At 47.2% G+C, this 12,568-nt stretch overlaps 3 protein-coding genes across 3 annotated transcripts; all 3 read right to left on the reverse strand.

The window, feature by feature from the left end:
* Positions 1-3,786: 3,786 nt before the first annotated feature.
* ACHE_20125A (uncharacterized protein) lies at positions 3,787-4,689 on the reverse strand (the record flags this gene model as incomplete). The annotated part of the gene is made up of 1 exon (XM_043284392.1): positions 3,787-4,689. One exon carries the CDS (start codon positions 4,687-4,689, stop codon positions 3,787-3,789), a length of 903 nt encoding a protein of 300 aa, XP_043133189.1.
* A 976-nt stretch (positions 4,690-5,665) lies between these two features.
* Positions 5,666-6,667, reverse strand: ACHE_20126A (uncharacterized protein; the record flags this gene model as incomplete). The annotated part of the gene is made up of 1 exon (XM_043284393.1): positions 5,666-6,667. The coding sequence occupies one exon, from the start codon at positions 6,665-6,667 to the stop codon at positions 5,666-5,668; it is 1,002 nt and encodes a 333-aa protein (XP_043133190.1).
* Positions 6,668-7,921: 1,254 nt separating this feature from the next.
* ACHE_20127A (uncharacterized protein) lies at positions 7,922-8,671 on the reverse strand (the record flags this gene model as incomplete). The annotated part of the gene is made up of 1 exon (XM_043284394.1): positions 7,922-8,671. The coding sequence occupies one exon, from the start codon at positions 8,669-8,671 to the stop codon at positions 7,922-7,924; it is 750 nt and encodes a 249-aa protein (XP_043133191.1).
* Between the last annotated feature and the right edge of the window lie 3,897 nt (positions 8,672-12,568).

Below are 12,568 nucleotides of genomic sequence, written 5' to 3' on the forward strand. Positions count from 1 at the left end.
AGGAGATCTGTTCGGGCCTCCACAATCATTTCATTCAATATATCCCGCCGGATTGCTACTGCCACTCGCCGGTCTCGAAGAGATCCTGCTTCTGGCCAATATATCTGATATCCTCCATGTCGGAACTCCATATCAATATATGGTTCCTGTAGGCATGCTAGTCCCACCCCTAGCTCCAGTCCTGCCTCCAAAGCTGCAACCGTGACTGCATAAGTCTTGCGGCAATTATGTTGGAGTAGTCGCATTAGTGGGCCATTGACTGCCCTGGGGTGTTGGTGCCCCTCATCTCAGTGTCCTCTTGGCCTGTTGTCAAGCTAGGCCCCAGATATCACTGGGTCTGGGGGCTGTTAGCAGCTGAGCTGCTCCGTGGTCGTGATCAGTGCTGGTCTCGGTTGACCACACTGAAAGCGAATCCTGGTGAGCTCGGAATAGCTGGTTCCACACTGGCCATTTGCTGAGGTCTCTCAGCCAGTTGGGATATGTCCTTAGACTCCACAGTTCTCTTTCTCAGTTCCTTCCTCACTGCTCGCTTGGCTGAGCAATTCCCTACTGTTGCGGGGTGTGGGCCTCCACAGGTGCCACATTTGGCCGGGATGTGTTTACAGGCGGTTCCTGGTTTGGCTGGGCAGTCTACTACCCGGCAGGCATGTTCAGTGCCCTCATGGGGCCCCGCGCATATAAAACAGCATGGTTGTCACGGCGCTCTACTAGGATGATGGAACGTCCAACTCATGGGTTCTACCTAGGTAGCTATCGACGAGAATAATCAACATGAGGAAGGAAGAAAGGAGGTAACGCCATATTTATCAACAAAGCAATAAAGCAAACAACCACACCTCACGTGATAATCAGCCAACGTGACCAGGCCGTCACAATGGTGGGCGGTCCCCACAGGCCTTGAAGCTGCGGTGGCCCAACTGGCAGCACCTGGGGCAGACTGTATCCACTCCTGTTTCCCAGTATTGCTCCGTCTTATATCGGGATCCCCCAAAGCGAATGCCGTTGATAAAAAGCCTTCGAGCCTCCTCTAGTGAGCCAACTGTAATAACAATAGTTGAGCACTTTTGGTTGCTGGTGTGTAGCTCTTTTGTGTCACGGCGCTCTACTAGGATGATGGAACGTCCAACTCATGGGTTCTACCTAGGTAGCTATCGACGAGAATAATCAACATGAGGAAGGAAGAAAGGAGGTAACGCCATATTTATCAACAAAGCAATAAAGCAAACAACCACACCTCACGTGATAATCAACCAACGTGACCAGGCCGTCACATTACCCCCCGGCTTCAATAGGCATTGTCCTCAATGTCATGGTCAACCCACAGGTAAGAAAACATGAGAAGGCAACAATACATGAGACACTTGAAAAAGAAAAACACATGAACATGTCCAAACATCTCCAAAAATCAATCATCGAGATCATTAAGGTCATCAAGACGGTTTGCCTCTAACCTTGCAATCATCTGCTGGTTCCATATTTTATTGGATTCCTTGTGTGCCTTCATGGAACAATCCTTCACCCAATGATCAGAGGAGCCACATCTCACACAGGATCCTTGTTGTCGTCGTCTGTTCCTTTCATCTAGGGAGGTGGACGCTGCTGACAGGGAGTTGATATTGATGACGCTGAGGTCCATAGGATCAGACTTGGTGTGAGAGCCAGATTGGTGTGATTGAGAGTGGGAAACATTGGTGGAATTTGAGCTGAAAGAATGACTTCCCAATTGTTGAACCACACGAAGGAAATCAGTGTATGATTTTGGAAGATTCAACTGCTGGTTGAGACGTCCTCGGAGAGTAGGATTGAGGCCTTTCCTGAACGCTGAAATCTTGGTGACATCAGGCCAATCTTTGCCCTTTGCCTCATAAAGAATCCTCTCAAACTTGGCGATGTAGGCTGCCACAGATTCACCACTATCCTGCTTTAGGACTAGTAGATAATCTTCAGCTTCTTGAACCTTGTTGGGGTTGTCATAAACCAGAGATAGTTGATCAAGGATGGTGTTGTAATCCCAGGTGTTGGTGTCTTCTGCATAAGATAACTGGGGAAGAACTAGAGCTTGGACTTTGCTTTCCAGATTCAGATAGACATAGTAGAACTGAGCCACTGCATCACCAATAGCTGGAGCATCAATCCTAAGCTTAGCCTTCATCGAAGCAAGCCAGGTATCAAACTTCAAAGATTGGCCATTGAATTTCTCGGGATCAGGGAGGCATGGCTTTGGTCGTTGAAGTGGTTTGGGTTCATTTTTGACGGATTCGATTTCATTCTGGAGGGCGCGGATCGTAGAAGAAAATTCGTTTCGGAGTTCTTGAAAGGGGTCCATGATCTTTAAGAAAGGGATCGTGAGCTTGAATCTTGAAAAACTTAAGTCTTGAGAACTTGAAGGGGTGCCAGCATAGTCGCAACCACTGGACTTCTTGAAAGTTGAACTTGAATATGCCAACAACAGAAGTTTCAGTCCTGAGCTCTAGAAACTTAACTGAAGCAGCGCTTGACTTGACTTGAGGATGAACTTGAGGATGGAAACTTGAATGGAGACACTGTTATAGCCTGGCCAGCTCCCGAACTGCGGCACCAGCGAATCCCTTGAAGGGAGAAGCCTTTGGTATTTCTCTCCCTAAGGTATAAAAGGAGGATGTTGATTATTATGTCACGGCGCTCTACTAGGATGATGGAACGTCCAACTCATGGGTTCTACCTAGGTAGCTATCGACGAGAATAATCAACATGAGGAAGGAAGAAAGGAGGTAACGCCATATTTATCAACAAAGCAATAAAGCAAACAACCACACCTCACGTGATAATCAACCAACGTGACCAGGCCGTCACATTTTGAGCTCCGGAGCCATGTTGGGTTTCTCTTCAGCTGGTATTCAGTCCCCAGTTCAATCTCTTCACGGGCCAGAGCCAGGCCACAAGTAAGGTAACGTCTAATTGGGACCCCATGAACCTTGACATGATACCATTGTTCTGGTAGTTCAACAGATATCACTGTTGGGTCTGCTTGTCAAGCTGCAGTGACCAGTAGGTCACTGTAGACAGGTAGTAGCATAGAGCCTAGGGTGCCTTTCTCCAGGAGAATTGTAATCGCTCCGGTGTTGGTATATCCTGCATCCACCACCCGGATGAATGCTGGGAGGTGTTCCTTTGCTACTGCTCAGTTGATGGTCAGAATGACATCCTCTTTCTCTGATTTTGGGGCGGTCTTGCCTCCCTCTCGGCGAAAGAGTAGCCTCCTGTTACAGACCTCGACGTATTAGTCTCACGTGATTATGCGGGGAGGCAAGGCAGAATCATTGGTTAACAAGCCATGATAACATGCGGGAATAACAGGGGTTGAGTTACTATTTGGGCTCACATCACGTGACCTAGTGGTATACAGATGATCGACGAGACGATATATGAATGGTATATCATATACCATTCTCCTACCAGTCAATATACCAACCCTACTACCACTCACAGGATGGAAGGATATATAAGGACGCTCATTCATGTACTTAGCTTAGTTCTTCGCGATCAATCTAGTTAATCAAGCATTGGTTACCTTCTAGTTTCTGACTCGTCCGCACTTAACCAACAACCCAGTATACATACTCGGTTGGCCTTGTTTCTCTATTCGTTACCTTTACCGTTTCTACTTGTTGATTATCTTACGGAGCCTGGAGGGGGCGATATACCCATCAACGCATACTATATACAGAACCGGACCCGGAGGGGCATTGAGCATACGATTATTTGGGAGACACTTAGGTTAAGTGTCCAGTCTCGAAATACAACTAACTAGAACCCTAGGTACGATACGAGAGAAGCCAGGTTGTGACACCTCCGTGCCTCTTTGGGGCTGTCCTTGGCTGGCTTGAGTTTGGTTGGATCAGGCTGGTTAGCAACAGCAACTGCTTGGATTTGTCTGTTCTTTGGCCTCTTTTTAGTGACCTCCTGCCATTCCTGTCCTCCTGGTCTGGTGGAGAGCAGTGCAGCTAGGTCTGCAAAACTAGGTTCCTGCCTCAATTGTTGGCTCATTTCCCTCACCTTGGGGGTTTGGTTGTTGACATGTTTGTTTACCCGGTTTGGCTGGGTATCAATTGCCGGTGTCTCTTGTCTCACCGGTGCAGGCTGCTGGATGGTGTGCCGGGCTTCTGTAAGCTCTGTGCGTAGTTTACTGACTTCCTGCTCCAGGTTTGTAATCCGCTCAAGATAGATCCCTTCATGAGTCTGTTGTTCTGCTCTCCAGTTGGACAGCTCTTCTGCCAGGTGTGCCTGTACCTGTTCCTGCACCATATGATATATCTCTTGTTGTTGTGTCTGGGCTGTTTCCAGGGCCCCCACTAACATCTGAGCCTGTTTGCTCACATCTAGCAGGGAAGTATGATGTCTTGGCCTGCCAATCAATGACTTCTGTAATATCTTTCGTTGCCTGATTCCACTTCTGGCCTCACTGGCTCGGCTAGGGGCCCTGCTGGATCCTCCGGTTTGCCAGTGTTCCTGGCCCCCATTTTCATCCATGCTTGCACTCTCCATGCTGCCTTCATTGAATTCAGGTTGCATCATGTTTCCAGATTGCCAGCGGGTTGGCGTTGGGGTGACTGGCATATCTTCTGTTTCCACGAACTGGGAGACCACGTTGCCCACTCCGGGGGGTGACGCGTGCGATATACCACCACCATGGGGTCTCAGTGCCTCCATGGTGGTTTATAGGTGCCAGGAGGCCCCTATCGGTCGATAAACGCGTAAAAAAAACGTGTTTTTTGTGGGTGCTGATTTTGATGTTCCAGGCGCCAAGTCTCTTTACCCGATCAAGAGGCTTTTTGTCAGGCATATTTGTCGCTGCTTGTCGCTGCTTGTCACTCAAGGGACAAGGAAAAATCTGCCTTGATAGTTCCCCTATCTTATAAGCAAACATCTATATCTATTGGTGGTTGAAATATTCTGGTTATAAAAAGTGCCATTTTATATGGAATACAGAGCCGCGCAGCTCGGTGGGATGCGCAGCTCGGTAGTTGGTTACGTTATCGCACTGGGTTGGAATTACTTAGAGTTTTCGGAGTGGGCTAACACAGTGAAAGCCAGAGCCGAGCATCTCAGCGAGGCTACAATTCTCATCTGGGCATTCCGACTCGTTCATTAGCAACACGGAATTAGTAGCGTTATATACGCATTCTGAAACAATCCAGGAGAAGTATGGTAATTCGTCAAAACACATTTCATTGTAACATGGTTCTAAGTAGGAGTGAATAGCCCACCTAATGTTCCATTGCCACGCTCGCCTGGTGTTTCAATAGAAGTACCCATCACGAACTTCGGATGGCCAGAAGATTGCCGAGAACGTCCTGGAGGCGAAGATGAGACTGTACCATCATTTTCTCCCCAAAGCAAAGCCGTCGCTGCCCCAAACACCGATGACAGCGTAGTGACCAGGAAAAGATCACTGAGATTTTTCCAGAGCATTGGCAACCCATTAGATAAGGACCAAATACCAATATTAATAGTGTAACAACCTTGGAATATCTGAAAACCCGAGCCATGAGGATAATGTAACCATTTTAGATAAATCACAGATTGTGCAAGTGATCCAGTATCGCTAGATTCCCACGTACTATTTCTTTATTGACTCCACACCAAAAGAAATCAATTGCATTTTATTGAGACTGTCTGTAGATTCTTAATTTTTATCGCTCACAACAAAATCATCACCCAGATCTGAAGGTTTCACATAGAAGTCTCCCCAGTTTCCATATACATCAAAGAATCGAAACCAAGCATTGCGTTGCCATGGTTCCTCGTTCTTTATAATGTTATGTAAATCGGTAAGGTCGGCGGTAACAAAGACCATGCGTGTCAGACAGAGAGCCTCAGGCTTCTGGCTGATGCGGATTTGAGCAGTGGCATCGTTATCAACGAACCAGAAGGGCTTAGCCTCTCTTTTGTGAAGACCGACATGCTTTGTATCTTCCGTAGCATAATCCCAAATGTAGTACAATCTGAGGGCATCTTTTTCCTGATATCTCAAGCAGAAGCAATTGTGTAATGTTTCTGGATCATCGCTGTAGCACTCGTGTATTTCGGCCTTTTTGAATGGATGGCGCTTTGACGTAATGAAAAAGTTCTCCTGCTTCCATTTATGGTCCTCGCGAAGCGCATGTTGAAAATTTACTTTCCAAATCCCTTCTTCAGTATACCTTTTTTCCACGGTAGCAATACTATCCATGGTATACCTGTAGGGATTTGTGGCTATGATTGTATCATGGGAATCATAGTCCGTGCCTCGTTGTGTTGAGATTGTCGTCCCATCGGGCTGTTTAATACATGCTCCAATGTCCCTGCGGTCAACCTTTTTGGCCGAAACCCAGTAGAGTTTTTCCTGGCTTGCCGGATGCTCGGTGGATTCATTCGCGATAGTCGCGGATATTGCAACTGGATCAACACTGTGGTTGAATTCGTTTTCCCGATCGGTGTAAATCAAATCAGGGCCCAGTGTTTCGCCGGTATGATAATCGATCAATTGAATTGTTTTAAGCTCCTCGGGCGTCAAATAAACTAGATTGTCGACTGAATCGACTGCTTTGATTTCGACGTAAACACGGGCTTGCATGTAACCGTTTGCATAGATTGTATTGGATGCTCCATGTAGGGCTAAGACCGATACTTTCCATTGCCGAGCCATCTCGAAGGTTGATTTGAATTGGCAATTTGGATATGCGCAGAAAGATGTCTTGAGAGGTGAGGAAGTATGTTTTGCTGATTAGCATCCCTCGGGGTATTATATATGATAGGCGAATATGTAGTCTCAGCAAGAGGTTAGTGTGTTAGGCTCCGCTAATAGCAACAATGTCTCAATAAATCTCCTCAGCTGAAAAGTACATCATTGATCGGCCAGTTTACGAGCAGCTGAACTGGAAGGAAACTATATGAAACAGTGATAAGAGAAGGCAATGTAGCCAAAAAGCCAATAAGCGCCTTGGTCAGGCATCCATCACCTTGCATAAGTAGCCTGTCACTTCAGCTGAACAATGAGTGGTTGCCGTTATACCTTCTGGATTGGGTGACGTGCGTCAATAACCTTCCTAATCCTAATCTGGCAGCTGAGCAGTCCCTGGCGTGAAGGGTCGGAGCTGAATATGCGCCCAGGTGGGTCCTGCTGCTCACAGCCCCGGCTTGAATAGGAAGTTGCTGGGCTGATCGAGTGTGAGAATGCTTGCTGGGTTTGACTACTGCTGACCTTCCTCGAGTCGATGAGCTTCGATATTCTTGGTTCTTATCACACGTATACCCCCTGAGAATCCACTTCCCAGAGGACAAGAATCATTCCGTGAAACAGATACTGGTCGTTTGAAATCATCATGTCTAGTTCCAACCCCCTCTATTCACAAGCAGTCAACTTTGGCAGTTTCATCCAGGGCGGAGTCAACCCGCGCACCGGCCAGTATACCTGTACAATCGCGATATTCAATGCGCCAACTCAGACTTGCAACTGCCCTCCTCTCCAACTGAGACTTGTAGGAAGTCATCAGCTTGAGAAACAGATATTGGGGTTTCTGGATGTCGAGGACACTGTAATTGCAAAGTCGCACCGATATTGCCATTTTGATGGAGGATCTCCACAACATTTGCCCACATATCAACATGAATAGACGTCTGCGAGTTGCCTATGATATACATCCCATGCTGTGCTCGTGATAAAAGGACATTAATCCGATTCGAAGTACGCAGAAATCCACACTGGTTCTGTGGATTACTTCACACCAGAGATACCACCACAACCTTTGCTTCTTTGCCTTGAAAATTATCAATTGTCGCTGCTCGCAGGGTTTGCAATAACGTATATTTAACGGCAGGATTGTTTGTATCACCATCCTCGAACCCCGCCTTGTCAAGTTCGTCCTGGTCTCGTTCTCCCAGTGTGATGGCGAAGGACTGGTTAAGCCTCTGGCGAAGTCGATGGAGCTGGCCGAGATACGGAGTTAGGACTGCGATATCGCCGTTTTTTGTATTTGCCTTGTTGGACGAGATGGTTAACTAGTGCTGCTGCCATCGTAATCTCGTAATCGTTCCAGTGGGAAGTTGACATGGCATTTGCGCTCGAGGCGTCATTTTCGAACATGCGATGGTCAAGCCAGAATAGTCTCTTTCTCATCCCAGCTACTTCTGAATATTGTAGGGTGGATGGAGCGTCAATGAGCTGTGGATATAATGTATCGCGGACCAGTTGTGCGATGGATGGATGCATCCGACGCTGGGTTTCCAATGTGCTGAATGGGAGGCCAGAGCTCATGGTACTCTCCGTTTCGACAAGTCGTTCGAATAAAGACACATCCAAAGAGTACTTAGCACCCCCACGATGATTCTCTCGTGACAACTCGTAGTTTTGCACCTGGGGACGAAGCTGGAGATGATCACCGATAAGAATAGCATGCTCAATTGATGGCAAGAAGGCTGTAAGGAGATGAGATTCAAGGACTTCACCAGCTTCCTCGCACAGAACAACCTTGGACTGGAGACGTTGGAGCATATTCAGGTTCTGAGCAAGTCCTGTGGTGGTAAGACCTATGATGTCCGCTTCGTTCAGACATCGCAGGCGCACTTCGTCACGGATATTATCAAGCTCAGCTTTGGCCTTAGAGTGGGACGAGGCCAAATTCATGACTTCTTGATGCATCTCTTCTTTCATGTCGGCCTTCCAATGATTAAACAAAGCTGTTTGCTCTGCTCGAGACATCTCATAAATACTGACCCCTTCAAGTTGATCCATCCGGCGAACAATTTCACTGCCTTTCAAACCAGTATGCAACCACGCCTTTATAATTATTTGGGGGTTTTTAGTAGTTTTCTCAAAATCTTCTTCATCCTTTCCAAACAGCTGATTGTAGTGGTTGGGATATTGCTGTTGAAGATGAACTGACAGTCGACTAAAAGAAACATTCTTACTCAAGCCAATAAACCCGAATTCTTCTTCATTTTCCTCAAGTTGTCGATACAAATTCCATTTTATCGACTTTTCCATCTTCGTTGCTTCGGAATTTCTGGCAATATTTTGCAGGTTGAATGACTCCAGCCTCTCGGATTTGGATTGCGATCCAATACGAACAATCTGTGATGTCACATTTTTGCCGATGAGAGAGAGCCTCAAGCAACTGGTCAAGTGCGTGATTGGTGTAGGTGACACAGACGATCGGGCCCAGTCGTGACTTTCCACGCTTTTTATTTGCTAGCAATACTTTGATGAGTGCTACTCCGGTGTAACTCTTCCCAGTGCCTGGTGGTCCTTGAACAAGCCCAATCTTCCGCTGGAGACAGTTAACCAGAGAAGCAGCCTGGGCATTGTCAAGACTCGAGTGCTGCTGAAGATATTGTAGGTCGACTGGCTGGCCGGGGAATACAGAAGCTCAATTTGGTAATTTAAGGAAGAGCTGCTGAGTGTCGAGTGACAGAATAAAGGAGCATGACGGAAAGTATACGAACCCCATATTTATCCTGAGCTTTATCTGGCCCGTTCAGACTAATAATGATGTTGAGTACTCTTGTTTTCTCATCATTGTCACTCTTAGACTAAGGCGAAAATATCTGCCAGAGAAAGACTATCGCAAGGGTCACTGATTTTCAGAAATCCACAAATGTTTTATTTGCTGTGTTCTTCTGAAGTACATGTAATCCCTAAAATCTCCCAACTTTCCGATCACTGTATTCCAGTAGTCTTTCCAGCTCCATAATCCGTTCTTCTCTTTTCTGGAGTATGTCCTGATATTTCCTTTCCATGTTGGCCTCTAAGTCCAGGATGAGGTCAGTGACCTGACGCGATCGGTCTGGCAACTCAAGGTCACTATCTTCCTCAAGCAGCATTGTGTCAACCAGACTGTCAACAAGCTGAAATTTCCTTTGGGTACAGTCAAGCTCAGCGGCCATTTCTGCCAGCTGTCTTTTTTCCAGGCCCAGCACGTGCTGAGTTGCCACATGAGCGGCTTGTGAATTGAATAGGTCTCTTCGTAGATGATGGATGGTGCTCTCCATTTCTAAATAAAGCCTCCTTGCTTCCATCAGAGCTTGTCTAGTGTAAGCATGCGTGTTCTGTTCTGCATACAGGTACTGTCTGTATGTAGCATTGGCAGCGACGAATTCATCAATGATTGAGCGTTGGCGTCCGTTGTCAGTCTGCAGTTGACTCAGGATCTCACTCCTAGCCATTGTTGATTGCTGTAAGAGGTGCTGCAGGTATGCAACATGACTTTGATAAAAAAGTTGGAAAAAATGATGGCTCTGATCTGGCGGAGAACCTTCAGGCTGATCGAATTTGAGATAGTGTGCTGAGAACGACGTTTCCTTCTCATCATCAGTGATAAACCACTCATTTATCTGTGTTTGCGCCTTACCTCTTCACGGGAATTTTGGACGGACGGTCTTGTTACTAATTCCATGGAACTTTCAGCGGACTTGGTTGCCATTGTTGACACTGCTTAGACGCGTTGCTGGCAGGGTCAGACTGGTACGATGTGTTGGTGCAACAGATATAGAAGAAGAAAAAAGAGTGTGGATTAGCCAGAGGTTTCAGGACAGCCACGATTTAAGAAGAATAACAAAAAAGAAAGGAAAAAGGAAGAGAGAAAGGAGGAGTTAAAAGGAGAAGAACATAGGATGGAAGCGCTTTTCAGGACTGAAGCCGTGGGATAATTAATGCAAATCATGGGCGTGACCCGGTCAACTTTCTGATTCTTCCCTTTATCGCGTCTGTAGACCGCTGCCGCTCCAGGGGTAGATGAGAGTTGAACAAGTTCATGAATTGCTCCCATGTGCACTGGGGATTCTGATTTTGCAACTTAATCAAGATTTGATCTTCTTCATTTAACCATTTTATTATTATTATTATTATTATTATTATTATTATTATTATTATTATTATTATTATTATTATTCATACACGCATCTGTCAGCCCTATAGGCCGAGTGGCGGCAGGTCCTGCGGGGCAGCCGGGTAAGCCGCCGTAATGGTAGTCTCTATGTACATCGTCGCCTTTATACACATATCCTGATATCTCATTCCGCTTGATGTATATCCCGTGCTGCTGGTTTTCGTGCTGCTGTTCCCATGGCCACGAAGATCCATGGGCTTGTTGGATACTGTCTCGTTTCCTTCCCTACTTCTGCAAGCGTGTAACCTCAGCTGCGCTATGCTGCCGGTTGCCCCAAGTCTGTTGTTGTGACTCGGTATGTGGTTGGTAGAGTTTGAAACTGGCCTAGGAGGCCTGTTTCAAGCATGAAGCGCACTGCTTTTGGTACCAGGTCTGGCCGTGTTAGGTAGGCCCGGTAATCCAGCTCCCGCCTTGACCCCTGTGTAAGATGGCGCATTCAGGGTCCTGCCTGATTTGTGCAGTGGAGGAGAACGTGGCGTATATCTTGAAGGCCACGTCCACAAGAGCATTCAGTTGATTCCATAGCGTTAAAGGTGCCAAGATAACTAGCCAGCGCAATCTTCCCAGTTTGCATTTGAATGAGGACTGATGTGGCGGCTCTTCGTAGGCCTTGATATAGTTTCATTGGTGCTTTTGAAGGCTCTTTCCATAGACGACGGAGGGAGTTCGCATGGGTGGAAGGGGCCCATTCAGTCTTCCATGCATTTGCTGCTTCTATGCGGAGGGTCCTTCGAATGCTAGCTTTGAGAGTGAGCTCCTCTGCACCGTTGGGGGCTGGAGAATTAGCAGCTTCTTTTGCAAGAGCGTCAGCACACTCATTGCCATGGATGCCTTCATGACCTGGGAGCCAATACAGCTGTATATTCCAGCCGCGTTCCTGTAGCTGAGATGTGGTCTGTGTGATTTTACTCAGGATATATTGGCCAGAGGACCTTCCTGGAGCTGAACACGCTTGAATTGCCGCCTGGTTGTCTGTAAAGATGGTTGCTGTATAGGCCTGATGGGAACGTTGTGATGTCGGTCTGAATGTGTTCCATATTTGGGTGAGGGCCATCTCTACACCTTGCAATTCTGCTGCGTATACAGTGTGGGTAGCCGGGGAGCCAATGCGAACTGCCTGGTGCCCCAGAGGTGAAACTACCGCTGCTCCAACTCCCTGTTCTGTCAAACTGCCATCTGTGTATGCGACAATGTCGGCGCCACTGCATAAGGCATTCTGATGAGCTGCTAGGGCTGCTTCCCGAGTTTCCGCCACATATGATTCCAGACCTGACCACCATGGTGGGGCCACATGTGGGTGTATAACCTCCAGTCTGTTCTGAGAGATTGCAATTCGTCGACCCCATCGTTCTAGTGGCGATGTCAGGGGGTCATGGTCTGGGCTAGTGATCCATCTCATGCGTCGCTCCTGTGCATTCCTTGGTGCTGGTCGTTGGCCAGCGCGGCGTATCTCAATGAGAGTGGCCATAATGGGCGAGGTGGCTATTCGGAGATATGATTCTTTGGCTGCGCATTCCAATGCGATCATTGGAGGTGGGATGTTGAGACATATTTCTAGAGCAGCTCAAGAGGTTGTTCTGAATGTGCCGGCGATCCTATAGAGGGCCTTGTGCTGGATAGATTCCAAGGCTTTCCTAGCAGCATTTTCTGCCGCCTTGAAGCCC

Source organism: Aspergillus chevalieri, chromosome 2, assembly GCF_016861735.1.
Source record: "Aspergillus chevalieri M1 DNA, chromosome 2, nearly complete sequence".
Classification (NCBI taxonomy): domain Eukaryota; kingdom Fungi; phylum Ascomycota; class Eurotiomycetes; order Eurotiales; family Aspergillaceae; genus Aspergillus; species Aspergillus chevalieri.